The following is a 17,500-nucleotide window of genomic DNA, read 5'->3' on the forward strand; positions in this document are numbered from 1 at the left end:
CACTGAGGCCCTACACTGCCTCCCTACACTGAGGCCCTACACTGCGGCCCTTCACTGCCTCCCTACACCTCCTCCCTACACTGCCTCCCTACACTGAGGCCCTACATTAGGGCCCTTCACTGCCTCCCTACACTGGGGCCCTACACTGGGGCCCTACACTGGGGCCCTACACTGCGGCCCTTCACTGCCTCCCTACACCTCCTCCCTACACTGCCTCCCTACACTGAGGCCCTACATTAGGGCCCTTCACTGCCTCCCTACATTAGGGCCCTTCACTGCCTCCCTACATTAGGGCCCTTCACTGCCTCCCTACACTGAGGCCCTACACTGCCGCCCTACACTGCCTCCCTACACTGGGGCCCTACACTGGGGCCCTACACCGCCTCCCTACACTGGGTCCCCTCCACACAGTAGTGCCCCTGACCGTATGGCCCCTACTTAGTACACTTTAATGTAACATTTGTGATTCGGCCCTCAGCGGTTAGCAGCTCGTTAGCATTAGCATTATCCAGTCTATTTCGAACACACACTTTATAAAACAGTTCCTTTGACTCCTGAACCGTAACACAGATGTTAAATAAACATTTACACTAAAAGTATTTAAACACAAACCCTTTAATGCCAGGAGATGCTCCTGTTTAATCTGGTTGACGTCCATTTTGTCTAACAGTTGACCTTTCACCTGCATGATCAGCTGACTACGGCAAGTGCACAGGACCAAACCGCGTTTACGCACAACAGGCAATAAAGCGCTATTTATGTAGATCTTATTTATTTTATATAAATATTTGTCACATATAAATTGTCACAATTCATGAAAATTACGTAGTCTTCTTCTTCAAACCCCACACACCCAAGTCTCCTGAGAGAGCTCTTTGCTATATATATGTAATAGGTTTAAAAGAAAAACAATATATTCTGAGAATTGATTTTTGTATGTAAATATAACTCTATGCTTTTTAATGTTTTTATTAATATTCTGATTATTTAGCTTTACTGAACATGTACTTGTTATAAAAGCTTTAAATAAACACTAATTCTGACTGTATTTTTCACAGGTCGTGTCCTAATCGCCTCAGTATTATAACTTAGTGCCCTCGGTAGGGTTTAAACGCTACACTGTTTCCCCCTCAGTAGGGCGCAGTGGCAGTGAGTGTGAGGTGGATTGTGATTGGACCATCGGGTGATGATGCTGCCGCCTCAGGATGGCTGCTGCTGTCGGTGTCAATAAGCAAACAAACGCAGCATCGATGGAGCCGTGTGTCCGCCATGGCAGAGGAACCGCGGGCAACACGGTGAAGGTACGAGCTTAGAATAAATAAAAGATCCCTTTTTTGGCACATTCATGGCTCCTGTGGCAACGTCGCAATGTTTTGTATCGGTCGTGTTTTTTCCCTACCTGTATTCCACAACTCCTCTCCTGATTTGGGATTGGTTGAGAGTGTAGTGTGTGAACGTCTGACGAATCATAGCGCAGAACGCAGATAGTCCTAACCAATCAGAGCGCAGGACGTTACGGAATGCGGGTAGGGACTGAAATTCTCTTCGGTGCTACCGGGGTTTTGCTAAATGATCTCAAGTCTTACAAGTTTAACACAATTTGTGTTACATTTAAAACTTAAGCAACAATTTGTTGTTAACCTGCAATTCAGTTTGTCTGTTTATCCCTTATTTACACTGCAAACACGACAAAGTGCTAGCGAGCTAATCTGGTTAGCATGTAGCATGTAGCTAAACCAATAACAGACCCGAGTTCAGCTTGAGGAAATAATACGGATTAAATGTGTATAAAGTCTGAACAGGAGTTTAAACAGATAACTTAACTGGTGATCAGTAACACACACAGCTGCAGGAGACATGAATAAATCAGTCTGAAGGAAACTTTCACAATTAAACGAGCTCTGATTGACGTGTTTAAATACACGTCATGAACGTGTCATGCGTGTTTAGTGCGTTATGGACGAGGAACATTTAACACGTTTCCCTCATTAGAAATCATATGAATATACACGATTATGTAAATTAGGTCGGTGCGTGGCCACGCCCCCAAACCGGTTTAGTTGAATGAGAACACGGAATAAGAACATCTGCGTTTTAAAGCATGTTGATGCTGATATTTAGTATAAAGAATAAAATGTAGTCGTAATTAACCCATTACCAATTAACCTGGTGTTCAGGTGCTGATTAATTCTGTTTAACAGCAGTTCTGACTGTAGAGCAGGTTTACATCACACCTTATCGTCACCACAGGAAGGAGTCTCCAGTGTCAGTGCTTTGTAAATGTAAAGGGAACTATATAGAAGATACATCCCGAGTCTACTGATGTGGTTTGTCTTAAATAAATCATTCATTTTGCATTAATTGAACTGCAAAAATAAAATAAAGCATTAATATTGGCTACTGTGTTGTGTGTTTGTGTGTCACAGGTGTTGGAGTGTGGAGTGTGTGAGGACGTGTTCTCTCTGCAGGGTGATAAAGTTCCTCGGCTGCTGCTGTGTGGTCACACCGTGTGTCACGACTGTTTAACACGTCTCCCTCTTCATGGCAGAGCCGTACGCTGTCCTTTCGACAGACAGGCCACGGAGCTGGGTGAGAGGAAACGCCGCACTCTGTACCGCTCCTCTTTCTCTTCATAATATTTTACAAAGAAAACATGTTCAAGTTCAAGTTCTTTATTTGTCCCCCAATGGGTCAATTCGTTGTGCATCAAGATAGTATAACAAATCACACACAATCACACACACAATACAAAAATTGCCTACCATGCAGGCATACGTTAAAATAATAAAAACAATAAACAATCAGTAAATAGTAAAGTTATCTTTGGTTCTTTGTAGAAATTAGAAGCAGAATGGCTGCAGGCACAAAAAAGTGTTTAATGTGACACAAAAACTAAATTAGACACAATTCATTTAATAATTCATTTATCTGACAAGTAGAAAAAAAAGGAATGAATCACAGCAGAAAGTCTGAGACTCGAATATTCATGTGACATTTAAAGAGTCATTGTGTGGATGTCTGCAATTACTTCTTACATCACTGTGCAAAAGCTCCACCCACTTAAACTGAAGGCAGGGTGGCAGACAGACAGGGTGGCAGACAGGCAGGGTGGCAGACAGACAGGCAGGGTGGCAGACAGACAGGCAGGGTGGCAGGCAGACAGGCAGGGTGGCAGGCATACAGGCAGGGTGGCAGACAGACAGGGTGGCAGACAGACAGACAGACAGACAGGGTGGCAGACGTGCAGGGTGGCAGACAGACAGGGTGACAGACATGCAGGGTGGCAGACATGCAGGGTGGCAGACAGGGTTTCTTTTATACTGTTGTGCTGAATATCACATTTATACACTGCTGAAAAGATCCTGTCAATTTCAGAGAATGTGCCTGATCATATCTCTCTCTCTTTCGCTCTCTCTCACTTTATCCCCCCCCCTCCCTCAGGAGACTCGGGTGTGTGGGGTTTGAAGAAAAACTTTGCTCTTCTGGAGCTGCTGGAACGGCTGCAGAACGGTGCGTCCAATCAGTCTGGCATGTCAGAAGAAGCCCTGAGAGAGATGGGAGAGGTCAGGACACCAGATCTAACTCCAGATTTCATCTTTATATTAGCGGCATTATTATAATCATAATAAATAATTATAATGTTGCAGTGTACAACTACATCAACCAGAGTCCAGAAGCCAGTATGTGTGATGTTAGAGCTGATTAGTGACTTGATTTTGAGTTTGGTGTTTGTATGCAGATGAGCTGATTAGCATATTGATAACCCTAATGTATTACACACAGATTTACACTCAATAACAGGAGTGTAAACATACTGTATAAAACGTGTCCCTACATATAATCAAGGTCTGTGAGAAGTTTTCAGCTCAGAAGTTCCTGCTGAGGAGAAATCAGCCCTGCTTCCTAAAGGGAAAAGCTGTGTAAAGGTTTCTGGGTTCCTGAAACGGTTCCTGACGAGTGTTCTGTCCTACAGTGCATCATACGGTGTGATGAGGATGAGAGCCACACTGCGTCAGTGTACTGCACTGTGTGTGCCACACACCTCTGTGCCGACTGTTCTCAGCTCACACACTCCACCCGCACGCTGGCCAAACACCGCCGTGTCCCGCTGGCCGACAAACCGCATGAGAAGACGTTGTGTCCTCAGCACCAGGTCCACGCTATCGAGTTTGTGTGTCTGGAGGAGGGCTGTCAGCCCGGGCTGCTCATGTGCTGCGTCTGCAAAGAGTACGGCAAGCACCAGGGACATAAGGTACCGAGAACTATACAGAACTACTTCACTTAGTCACACTACTGTGTGTATATCAGGGACTAATCACCTCTCAACACGCTTCAGTACTGAAAACACAGGGACATGTTTATAAACTTGCTCTGATCCTCACGGCTCATTAACATGAGCAGACGTGTAAAACGTGTAAAACATCTCGGTGTAACAATGTTACAGACGTGAAGGTGAATAAACACCACACTGTGCACTTTTTCATCTCCAGTGATGCTGATGTCAAACTCATTGTTTCCCAGCATGCAGTTCTGGAAGCTGAAGCCAACCAGATCCGGGCGTCCATCCTGGACATGGCACACTGCATTCGCACCTTCACAGAGGAAGTGTCTGAGTATTCCAGGAAGCTGGTGGGCATCGTGCAGCAGATTGAGGGAGGAGAACAGATTGTAGAGGATGGAGTGGGAATGGCTCATACAGAACATGTACATGTACACACACACACACACACACTCACATACACATGCTCTCACACACACACACACACTCACATACACACACTCACATACACACACTCACATACACATGCTCTCACACACACACACACACACACTCACATACACACACTCACATACACACACTCACATACACACACACACACTCACATACACATGCTCTCACACACACACACACACACACTCTCACACACACTCTCACACACACTCTCACACACACTCTCACACACACTCTCACACACACAAACACACACACTCACATACACACACTCACATACACACACTCACACACACACTCACACACTCACATACACATGCTCTCACACACACACACAAACACACACTCTCACACACTCACATACACACGCTCTCACACACACACACACACTCTCTCACATACTCACACACACATACTCACACACACACACGCACATATTCACATACTCACTCACACACATACACACACACACACTCACACACACACATACTCTCATACTCACACACACACATATTCACATACACACACACACACACATACTCACACATATTCACATACTCACTCACACACATACTCACACACACACACACTCACACACACACATACTCTCATACTCACACACACACATATTCACATACACACACACATACTCACACATATTCACATACTCACAAACACACACACACTCTCTCTCACACATATACTCACACACACACTCTCACACACACACACACACACACAAGTTATGACTAGTATCGGTCTCTAATATGCAAATTCTGGACATATATGAATGTATATGAATAATAACAATGTAGGAATAATAAAGAAAATGTTCAGTTTGCATGTTTATAGACTGATGAGCATAAATCAGTCTAATCCACATAGACATATTCAGCTGATGTTTATTTTAATAAAATGACTCCTGCACCTGGAATGAAGAATAATAACGTTCTCCTGGTGTTCCTCTGAGGTTCCTGGCACAGCGGAGAACGCTCGGTCCTGTGTGCGGGCGTACTTCGCCGACCTCCACGAGACGCTGTGCCGTCAGGAGGAGATGGCGCTCAGCGTGGTGGACGCTCACGTCAGGGAGAGGCTCATCTGGCTCCGACAGCAGCAGGAGGACATGACCATCCTCTTGTCTCAGGTGTCAACCGCCTGCCTGCACTGTGAGAAAACCCTGCAGCAGGTATGAGCAGAAACACCAGAATGGGCATTTCTTCCCCTCAATACTGTGTTTACAGAGCCAAAGTGTTCTCAAATCATCAGGGCTTTATATACTGACTATATATATATATGCAGTGTTTATCAGACGTCCGTATCCCGTACGTAAGTGTTTATGTCTCTATCATTAAATACTTTAACTCTTGGTCACTAGGTTACAGACTTAAGGTACAATGAGACTAAAACACTGTTTAAAGAGTTTTGTTTAAAACACACACACACACAACAGACGGGATAAAGTGCTAGTAAAGTGTTTCATGAAGAAGTAGGTCTATAACCATCGTATGAAGACATTCAGTGACTCAGCTGTCTGGACCTCCAGGGGAAGTTCATCCCACCCCCTCGGGGCAGAACAGAACAGAACTCTAGGGTTAATAATCTGTTTATCAATCTAAATAACATGGAGGCTGTTCTAGTGTTGTCCAGTTCTACACACACTACACTGATATTAACCCCCACACACACTGGGCCGGACTGGGATGCAGTAGTGTTTGTGTTGTTGTTATTGAACACGACCAAAGTGTGTGTGTGTGTGTGTGTGTGTTCTCAGGACGACTGCAGGGTGGTTCTGGCAAAGCAGGAGATTAACAGGTTGCTGGAGACGCTGCAGAAGCAGCAGCAGCAGTTTACAGAAATGGCTGATCATGTTCAGCTGGACGCAGGAATCCCTGTAACCTTCACCAAGGTAAACACACAGGAATCATGAAGACCGCGTTCAGACCACTAGTACTGAGTACTGAGTACACGGGAAATACTGAATATTACATATGAGACTAAATACTAAATACAAGGTAAATACTGAACAAAAAGTCAGTACTGAAAGCAGGATACTAATGATGGGATTCAAGGTGTATAATTAAAGAGTAAATACTGAATAGGAGAAGAACACTGAGCATGTACTGAATACTGAACGCAGATTAAACACACACACACACACACACACACACACACACACACACACACACACACAGGGAATAATGACTAGTAAAGTGTAGAATAAAAGGTAAATACTGAATACTGACTGGATTGTGCTGCATCCACACTGCTGTCACACTGCTGGAGTTTTCTCCCAGGTTCTTCTTCTGCTAGGCCCTGTGTAAAGAGAACCGGGTTCTGGTCTTGTTGTAAACAGAACCTTTCTGCAGAACCGTACTGAAGTGAGCTGTGTTTCAGGATAACCGAGTACACATCGGCCCCAAGATGGAGATCCGGGTGGTGACGCTGGGGCTGGATGGTGCAGGAAAAACCACCATCCTGTTTAAACTGAAACAAGACGAATTCATGCAGCCGATCCCCACTATAGGTAGGACCACACAGAGGAACCCCTCCACATTCTAGAACCCCACCCTGGAGCTAGAACCCACTCTCTTTATGTTTCAGGCTTTAACGTGGAAACAGTGGAGTATAAAAACCTGAAGTTCACCATTTGGGACGTTGGAGGAAAACACAAACTGAGACCGCTGTGGAAACATTACTACCTGAACACACAGGGTAACCTGCTACACACACACACACACACACACACACAGGGTAACCTGCTACACACACACACACACCCACACACACACACACACACACACAGGGTAACCTGCTACACACACACACACACACACACACACACACACAGGGTAACCTGCTACACACACACACACACACACACACACACAGGGTAACCTGCTACACACACACACACATACAGGGTAACCTGCTACACACACACACACACACACACACACACACACACACACACACACACACACAGGGTAACCTGCTACACACACACACACACACACACACAGGGTAACCTGCTACACACACACACACACACACACACACACAGGGTAACCTGCTACACACACACACACACACACACACAGGGTAACCTGCTACACACACACACACACACACACACACACACACACACACAGGGTAACCTGCTACACACACACACACACACAGGGTAACCTGCTACACACACACACACACACACACACACAGGGTAACCTGCTACACACACACACACACACACACCCACACACACACACACACACACACAGGGTAACCTGCTACACACACACACACACACACACACAGGGTAACCTGCTACACACACACACACACACACACACACACACACACAGGGTAACCTGCTACACACACACACACACACACACAGGGTAACCTGCTACACACACACACACACACACACACACACAGGGTAACCTGCTACACACACACACACACACACAGGGTAACCTGCTACACACACACACACACACACACACAGGGTAACCTGCTACACACACACACACACACACACACACACACACACACAGGGTAACCTGCTACACACACACACACACACACACACACAGGGTAACCTGCTACACACACACACACACACACACACAGGGTAACCTGCTACACACACACACACACACACAGGGTAACCTGCTACACACACACACACACACACACACAGGGTAACCTGCTACACACACACACACACACACACACACACACACAGGGTAACCTGCTACACACACACACACACACACACACACACAGGGTAACCTGCTACACACACACACACACACACACAGGGTAACCTGCTACACACACACACACACACACACACACACAGGGTAACCTGCTACACACACACACACACACACACACACACACAGGGTAACCTGTTTCACACACACACACACACACACACACAGGGTAACCTGCTACACACACACACAGGGTAACCTGTTTCACACACACACACACACACACACTCAGTGTTTAACAGTGCTTAATTTCCTCGTTTCTTGCTCCACAGCGGTGGTGTTTGTGATTGACAGCTGTCACAGAGACAGACTGATGGAGGCTCACAGTGAACTGGCCAAGCTGCTGACAGAGAAAGAGCTGAGAGACGCTTTACTGCTCATCTTCGCCAACAAACAGGTGAGAAAGGAGAACTTTGCAGCAGGTTCCACAACTGCTGTAGACTGTAAAGCGTCAGAGATTCTGAATCCCAAACCTTTTCATTTTAAACACACTGCACTGTACACTTTGTGTGTGTGTGTGTGTGTGTGTGTGCGTGTGCGCATCCAGGACGTCCCCGGTGCCGTGTCGGTGGAGGAGATGACGGAACTCCTGAGCCTCCATAAGCTGTGTTGTGGTCGGAGCTGGCACATTCAGGGCTGTGATGCACGCAGTGGTACTGGTTTGCACGAGGGACTGGACTGGCTCTCACGCCAGCTGGTGGCTGCAGGGGTTCTGGACGTGGCGTAACGGACCTCAGTACCACGACCAGCAGTGAGCACCGACGAGGAGCAGCTAGCATGTGAGGGGACTCTGTGTCATGCTAACTCACCTTTAATCATCAGTTAGTCATCAACTAGTGTCACAGCAACTAACTAACCTATCACCATGGCAACGTTACACTGATTTGTAGTGTTTTAGCTTTAAAGTGATCGTCCTGTGTATTTAATACCAAACAACTTTAAAAACGAAACTAAGAAATGTTTTCACTCTGAGCATTTTAACACGATGTTGTTTCGGTTCCTGCGCTTTTTTAACATAGTAAAACCCTTAAGCTAACGCTAGCTGTATAATTCACTGCTGAACTGAACGTTTACTGAAGAAACCTGAACGTCTGTAAAAAAGTGACGAGTCTCCAGTTTTATATGTTACATACAAGTTCATCATGCTTTCTGAACGAATGTGAGATGTTTTCATTATTTATTTGCAGTTGTGGTGCGTTAGTGCAGGTACGGAGTGGACAATGACATTAAACTTATTACTGCTTATTTATATTATGGAAGAAAAGCTCGAGGCCTGTTTGGTGTTTCTGAGCTGTTTTTGTCAGACAGCGTGTGGTACTGTGGCGTGTAAACAAACACACAGCTTTAAAAGCCTTCAGTACAGTAAAGTTCACTTAGCGCCGCTTTAACCAGCTCCGTAAACCTCGTCCTGTTACACTACAGACGCTGGTGACTGAAAGCTTACTGGGTTTATTTGGTGTTTTTCTCTCATTGTGTCGTGTGTAAAGATTAAAGCACATGTAGATCTTTTTATCTTCACTCTTACAGCCACACAAGTTCATGACACTGAGTCTCAGATGATAAGCCGTGAGCGCACCACAACTCTGATTTGGTGTGAACTTGAACAGCATTTTTGTTTTGTAAAAATATCCATAAATATTATCCATTAAAAGAGAACCGTGGAAACGTCTTGTGTGTGTTAATCAGTGTGTGTTAATCAGACACTTTATACATCCAGGATGGAAAAAAAAACCATCTTTATTATTATAAAAAAAATCAGGACCAGGACAGTGTGTGTGTGTGTGTGTGTGTTCGTTCGTTCATTCTACTTGATGGTGATGCTGATGATGCTGATGTCCTCGTACGGTTTGTCTGTCTTTGGGTTCACCTTGACGTTGGAGATCCTCTGCACCACCTCCATCCCTTTCATGATTCGTCCAAACACCGTGTGCTTGTTGTCCAGCCAGGGCTGTGAGGAAAACACACATCATCATCATATGTTTAACAGCACAGTCTTTATTTAGGAATAAAAGCTGAAGAGCCCACACACGATCGGGCCGAGGACTCGTGCTCGTACCGTCGGCACTACTGTGATGAAGAACTGAGAGCCGTTGGTTCCTGGTCCAGCGTTGGCCATGCTGAGTGTGTACGGTCGGTCGTGTCTCAGACTGAAGTGGAACTCGTCCTCAAACTCTCCACCCCAGATGCTCTCTCCTCCCATCCCTGTGCCTGTGGGGTCTCCAGTCTGGATCATGAAACCCTGCAGAGGAGAAACGAGATCTGACACACTGACGATCTGATACTGACATCACACACGTCAGACCTCAGGACTCAGACGTGAGCCTTACACGTGAGGGGGCGGGGTTTGTCAAACAGGGCGTGTCTGTTACACTAGATTCTGAGCTTTAACACATGTGTGGTTTCAGCTCGAGTGTTAAGTCCAGCGCCACCGTCTGACAGTCTGATGGAACTGCAGCGCATCATGCTGAACTTTTTTTGGCTGCAGAACGACAATCTAACGTCTGGATCATTCTGGAGATTCTGAATTTTTCTCCACAGAAACGTCCTCTAACGAACGTGCAACAACGAAGCTCTTAAAACTGAGAAAAGAGCACGCACCTTGATCACACGGTGAAAAACATGTCCGTTGTAGTAACTGTTCCTGCTGTGGACGCAGAAGTTCTCCACGGTTTTGGGGCACCTGAGGAACAGATCATCAGTGTAAAACCAGCACAGTGTGTAAGTCGTGTGTTAAAACTAACAGGAGCTGCACCTACTCCACAGGATAGAGCTTTATGTGGATGTCTCCCATAGTGGTGTGGATGATGGCGCTGTCCGAGACCCTCTTTGGACCTTCTGCTTGCGTCGCGGCCATCACCTCCTCTTTGGAAGGCTTCTCGTTGAAAACGTCTCTGTCCGATTCGGCGCTCTTCGTGTCCTCTGGCTCTCGCTTTGTGAACTGAACACAGATCAGTGATTATTATTACTGTACTGTATCATCATGTACTGCACCTTCAACCTGTGTGTGTGTGTGTGTGTGTGTGGTGTCTCGTATCTGCTCTGATCAGCAGCAGTGACAATTTCATCCTGGTTGATGAGGTAAAAGTTCTCACCATGTAGAAGCGGTTTTTCTTGAAGGCGGTGCAGAAGATGGTGGGGTCGGGGTCAGTGGTCTGGAGGGCGGGGTTATCAGATGCCTTCATCTCAATGGTTGGCGCCACCTTCGTGGACTTAGCCACGCCTTGGAAGAGACTGAGCTGCACCACACGGATGTTCTCCTGTTTCCCTAAAATCCTCACACACCTGCACACACAGGGTTGTTTTTAATAAATAGAGGGGTGGAAAAGCACCGTTACCATAGTGATGTAGCACTGTATCTCACCGGTTGGTCTCCACATTGATGACCTTGATGCCCAGCATGGTTCCGTACAGCACGAAGTGTCCCGTCTCGTCAAAGATGATGTTAGTCAGTCGAATGCCGTCCACTTTCTCCAGCTCTCGCTCTACCGCCATCCTGCGGCCAAACTCCATGTCCGGCAGCTGCTGTCTCATCTGCTGCAGCTCTGTGAACATCTACACACACACACACACACACACACACACACACACACACACATACACGATGTAACATGATACAGCAGCATCCTCAGTAAATGTCAGATCTTTTGGTCCTGATGACACTTGTTGTTATAGAGTCATCAGGTTATAATGTTTGTTTATGACACTCGCTCTTCATGGTGTCTGTGTAACCCAGCAGACGGCGGACTTACGGTTAGTGACTCATCGAAGACGCGCATGAGTTTCCCCGTCAGGAAGCGGAAGATCCGGACCTTGCGGTCGGCGGCGATGGTGGCCATCTTCTTCCCGTCGTGTGAGAAGGCCAGGGAGGTGGGAAAGGTTTTACACTTGGCGAATTCGTACAGGTCCGTGTCGGTTTTATATTCCCACTCCACCTGCCTGGGGAATTTAAAGTCACTCGGGAGTCCGGTCCAGTACTCCAGCATTCCGGCTCTGTCGGCCGACACGATGACACGGTAGCGTGGGTTCAGGCGGATCTGACACAGAGGAGACGAGTGCATCTTATGGAAGGTGTGCAGCGGCTGGTTACTGCCTCGTCCGTCATACACGTGAATTTTCCCCGTAGATTTCTCGGAGCAGGCCACAGTGCTGATGGCGTCACCGGGGTTATAGATCCACTCACACTGTCCAGGGTGGAACCTGATACACCACAACACCAGAACCTGAGTTACAAACATTACTGAGCAGCAGCTTTAATGTAAAAGCATTTCATAAACACAATAATAAGAGATAATAATAAGGAAACACAGTGAGTTCATACCCCAGTTTCAACATGTTTATCATGTCAAAGTTCACAACATCAAACACCTTCATGGCCTGATCATCTCCAACAGAGCAGAAGAGTGCACCCTCAGCACTGACTGAAATACACTCAATCACACCTACACACACACACACACACACACACACACACACACACACACACACACACACACACACACACACGGTTGTTAAAACACTACAGTGAATAGAAAGAGTGTGTCACTGAGAGAGAGAGTGAGAGTGAGACACAGAGATGGTGAGACAGAGACAGTGTGAGACACAGCGAGAGTGAGACACAGACGGTGAGACACAGAGACGGTGAGACACAGAGACGGTGTGAGACACAGCAAGAGTGAGACAGAGAGAGAGTGAGAGACAGAGACAGAGAGAGAGTGATCAGTGAGGAGTGAATGCTGTAACTTACTCAGGTGACTGCGGAAATGTTTCACAAACTCGATTCCTTCGTCTTCTTTCTTCTTCCAGAACTTCACATGTCCATCCTGACTCGCAGTAATGAGGAAATCCGTCCTGTCAGGAAAAGATGAAATTTAAACACAGTTTCTTTCTAATGTTCACTTTAATCCCACACTTGAAACGTCTATACTGAGCTCCATCTCACACATCAGGGCTAGTTTGTTCACCTCAATCAGTGCAGTGAGGTTCTGGGTTCTAGAGCGGGTTCTTGCTGATCACTTACTTGGCGTAGGCGACATGCGTGATGACGTCACGGTGCATGTAGCTGCGCTCGTACATGGCAGCAGAAGGAAGATTATAGAGATAAACTCTCTCATACTCCAGTACTGTGATTCAGGGAACAAACACACAATAAAGCTCTGAGATTATACTGCTGTTATACAGTCACACAAACACAACTACACTGAGATTATACTGCTGTTATACACAGTCACACAAACACAACTACACTGAGATCATACTGCTGTTATACAGTCACACAAACACAACTACACTGAGATTATACTGCTGTTATACAGTCACACAAACACAACTACACTGAGATTATACTGCTGTTATACACAGTCACACAAACACAACTACACTGAGATTATACTGCTGTTATACAGTCACACAAACACAACTACACTGAGATTATACTGCTGTTATACACAGTCACACAAACACAACTACACTGAGATTATACTGCTGTTATACAGTCACACAAACACAACTACACTGAGATTATACTGCTGTTATACAGTCACACAAACACAACTACACTGAGATTATACTGCTGTTATACAGTCACACAAACACAACTACACTGAGATTATACTGCTGTTATACACAGTCACACAAACACAACTACACTGAGATTATACTGCTGTTATACACAGTCACACAAACACAACTACACTGAGATTATACTGCTGTTATACAGTCACACAAACACAACTACACTGAGATTATACTGCTGTTATACACAGTCACACAAACACAACTACACTGAGATTATACTGCTGTTATACACAGTCACACAAACACAACTACACTGAGATTATACTGCTGTTATACACAGTCACACAAACACAACTACACTGAGATTATACTGCTGTTATACACAGTCACACAAACACAACTACACTGAGATTATACTGCTGTTATACAGTCACACAAACACAACTACACTGAGATTATACTGCTGTTATACAGTCACACAAACACAACTACACTGAGATTATACTGCTGTTATACAGTCACACAAACACAACTACACTGAGATTATACTGCTGTTATACAGTCACACAAACACAACTACACTGAGATTATACTGCTGTTATACACAGTCACACAAACACAACTACACTGAGATTATACTGCTGTTATACAGTCACACAAACACAACTACACTGAGATTATACTGCTGTTATACACAGTCACACAAACACAACTACACTGAGATTATACTGCTGTTATACACAGTCACACAAACACAACTACACTGAGATTATACTGCTGTTATACACAGTCACACAAACACAACTACACTGAGATTATACTGCTGTTATACAGTCACACAAACACAACTACACTGAGATTATACTGCTGTTATACACAGTCACACAAACACAACTACACTGAGATTATACTGCTGTTATACACAGTCACACAAACACAACTACACTGAGATTATACTGCTGTTATACACAGTCACACAAACACAACTACACTGAGATTATACTGCTGTTATACACAGTCACACAAACACAACTACACTGAGATTATACTGCTGTTATACAGTCACACAAACACAACTACACTGAGATTATACTGCTGTTATACAGTCACACAAACACAACTACACTGAGATTATACTGCTGTTATACAGTCACACAAACACAACTACACTGAGATTATACTGCTGTTATACAGTCACACAAACACAACTACACTGAGATTATACTGCTGTTATACACAGTCACACAAACACAACTACACTGAGATTATACTGCTGTTATACAGTCACACAAACACAACTACACTGAGATTATACTGCTGTTATACACAGTCACACAAACACAACTACACTGAGATTATACTGCTGTTATACACAGTCACACAAACACAACTACACTGAGATTATACTGCTGTTATACACAGTCACACAAACACAACTACACTGAGATTATACTGCTGTTATACACAGTCACACAAACACAACTACACTGAGATTATACTGCTGTTATACACAGTCACACAAACACAACTACACTGAGATTATACTGCTGTTATACACAGTCACACAAACACAACTACACTGAGATTATACTGCTGTTATACAGTCACACAAACACAACTACACTGAGATTATACTGCTGTTATACAGTCACACAAACACAACTACACTGAGATTATACTGCTGTTATACAGTCACACAAACACAACTACACTGAGATTATACTGCTGTTATACACAGTCACACAAACACAACTACACTGAGATTATACTGCTGTTATACAGTCACACAAACACAACTACACTGAGATTATACTGCTGTTATACAGTCACACAAACACAACTACACTGAGATTATACTGCTGTTATACAGTCACACAAACACAACTACACTGAGATTATACTGCTGTTATACACAGTCACACAAACACAACTACACTGAGATTATACTGCTGTTATACAGTCACACAAACACAACTACACTGAGATTATACTGCTGTTATACAGTCACACAAACACAACTACACTGAGATTATACTGCTGTTATACAGTCACACAAACACAACTACACTGAGATTATACTGCTGTTATACAGTCACACAAACACAACTACACTGAGATTATACTGCTGTTATACACAGTCACACAAACACAACTACACTGAGATTATACTGCTGTTATACACAGTCACACAAACACAACTACACTGAGATTATACTGCTGTTATACAGTCACACAAACACAACTACACTGAGATTATACTGCTGTTATACAGTCACACAAACACAACTACACTGAGATTATACTGCTGTTATACAGTCACACAAACACAACTACACTGAGATTATACTGCTGTTATACAGTCACACAAACACAACTACACTGAGATTATACTGCTGTTATACAGTCACACAAACACAACTACACTGAGATTATACTGCTGTTATACAGTCACACAAACACAACTACACTGAGATTATACTGCTGTTATACACAGTCACACAAACACAACTACACTGAGATTATACTGCTGTTATACACAGTCACACAAACACAACTACACTGAGATTATACTGCTGTTATACAGTCACACAAACACAACTACACTGAGATTATACTGCTGTTATACAGTCACACAAACACAGCTAACAGCTAACATGAACAACACAACTTTAAATTATTAACCTTTTCTCCTCTTGGTCGGAACAGCTTCAGTAGGTAACGGACCGACCCAAGCCGCCTCTTCCTCTTCCTCCTCTTCCTCTTCCTCGCCTTCACCTGAACTTAATTTGCGTTTATTTTCCAAAACTTCACGCTCGCCTCCCGACGCCATTTTCAAACACCCGCTTTCCTCTACGGTGTGAGTGATAGAGTGTCTGTGTGTCTGGCGCTCACAGCGCCACCTACAGTCACGGATAACACTACACCGGACAATTTTATTATTATTATTATTATTATTATTATTATTATTATTATTATTATTATTATTATTATTATTATTATTATTATTATTATTATTATCAGAATCAGGTTTATTTCCAGGTTCTGTAGGTTTCTACATGTACAGGAATTTGGTGCTTTGGTGCACAGTAATAACAGAGAAGAAGAATAAACAATATATATATATAAAATTAAAAAAATAAATAAATAAATAGATAAATGAATAAATAAATAAATATATAAATACATAAATAATAATAATAATAATAATAATGTGCATAAACATAAATATTGAAAAAAACAAGCAGTTGGATGTAAACAAGAATAGAGACATTAATTGTACACTAATGCAGGCTGTGCAACATGGCCAGTGCAAATATATAATTAGAAATGTTATATATATTACAATTACAAGAAAAAAATAACTGTACATTAGTGCAGGATATACAATAGTGGACCAGTGTGAGAAGGGAAGGTGCAAGTGTGTCTGAGCCCCGAACACTATCAGGAAGACTATTATAAAGTTTGGGAGCTAAAT

At 44.0% G+C, this 17,500-nt stretch overlaps 3 protein-coding genes across 5 annotated transcripts in view; 1 reads left to right on the top strand and 2 right to left on the bottom strand.

Moving 5' to 3' along the window:
* trappc13 (trafficking protein particle complex subunit 13) overlaps positions 1–726 on the bottom strand; it is a 13,786-nt gene extending 13,060 nt beyond the window's left edge. Inside the window, exon 1 of one of the 2 annotated variants that reach the window (XM_060896778.1) lies at positions 613–726. In XM_060896778.1, the coding sequence (XP_060752761.1) occupies positions 613–688 (76 nt within the window). In that variant the 5' untranslated portion in view covers positions 689–726. The remainder of the gene's footprint in view (positions 1–612) is intronic. The other variant, XM_060896779.1, reaches the window with a different exon arrangement.
* Positions 727–1,143: 417 nt separating this feature from the next.
* On the top strand, positions 1,144–10,176 carry trim23 (tripartite motif containing 23). Of its 2 annotated transcripts, XM_060896776.1 has the most exons (11): positions 1,144–1,301; positions 2,427–2,589; positions 3,442–3,563; positions 3,974–4,252; positions 4,522–4,704; positions 5,703–5,918; positions 6,504–6,638; positions 7,127–7,256; positions 7,334–7,444; positions 8,784–8,908; positions 9,059–10,176. In XM_060896776.1, exons 1-11 carry the CDS (start codon positions 1,206–1,208, stop codon positions 9,236–9,238), a joined length of 1,740 nt encoding a protein of 579 aa, XP_060752759.1. In that variant the 5' UTR covers positions 1,144–1,205; the 3' UTR covers positions 9,239–10,176. The 2 variants fall into 2 exon arrangements, with proteins under 2 accessions (XP_060752759.1, XP_060752760.1); XM_060896777.1 differs by lacking the exons at positions 1,144–1,301; positions 2,427–2,589; positions 3,442–3,563 and having other exon boundaries at positions 3,990–4,097; positions 4,169–4,252.
* Positions 10,177–10,235: 59 nt separating this feature from the next.
* On the bottom strand, positions 10,236–16,917 carry ppwd1 (peptidylprolyl isomerase domain and WD repeat containing 1). Its single transcript, XM_060896282.1, has 11 exons — positions 16,708–16,917; positions 13,529–13,631; positions 13,256–13,359; positions 12,830–12,950; positions 12,261–12,708; positions 11,873–12,063; positions 11,604–11,793; positions 11,268–11,449; positions 11,110–11,191; positions 10,568–10,750; positions 10,236–10,459 (listed from the first exon to the last, which is right to left on the bottom strand). Exons 1-11 carry the CDS (start codon positions 16,853–16,855, stop codon positions 10,316–10,318), a joined length of 1,896 nt encoding a protein of 631 aa, XP_060752265.1. The 5' UTR covers positions 16,856–16,917; the 3' UTR covers positions 10,236–10,315.
* Positions 16,918–17,500: the final 583 nt, after the last annotated feature.

The sequence above is a fragment of the Tachysurus vachellii genome, chromosome 20, assembly GCF_030014155.1.
Source record: "Tachysurus vachellii isolate PV-2020 chromosome 20, HZAU_Pvac_v1, whole genome shotgun sequence".
Taxonomy (NCBI): Eukaryota; Metazoa; Chordata; class Actinopteri; order Siluriformes; family Bagridae; genus Tachysurus; species Tachysurus vachellii.

Coding starts and splice junctions, on each gene's coding strand:
- trim23 (XM_060896776.1), top strand. CDS start 1,206: ATGGCTGCTGCTGTCGGTGTCAATAAGCAAACAAACGCAGCATCGATG. Junction 4,705..5,702: donor GAATGGCTCATACAGAACAT/GTACATGTACAC, acceptor TGTTCCTCTGAG/GTTCCTGGCACAGCGGAGAA. Junction 5,919..6,503: donor GTGAGAAAACCCTGCAGCAG/GTATGAGCAGAA, acceptor GTGTGTTCTCAG/GACGACTGCAGGGTGGTTCT.
- ppwd1 (XM_060896282.1), bottom strand. CDS start 16,855: ATGGCGTCGGGAGGCGAGCGTGAAGTTTTGGAAAATAAACGCAAATTA. Junction 11,450..11,603: donor AGAAAAACCGCTTCTACATG/GTGAGAACTTTT, acceptor ATCTGTGTTCAG/TTCACAAAGCGAGAGCCAGA. Junction 11,192..11,267: donor ATAAAGCTCTATCCTGTGGA/GTAGGTGCAGCT, acceptor TCTGTTCCTCAG/GTGCCCCAAAACCGTGGAGA.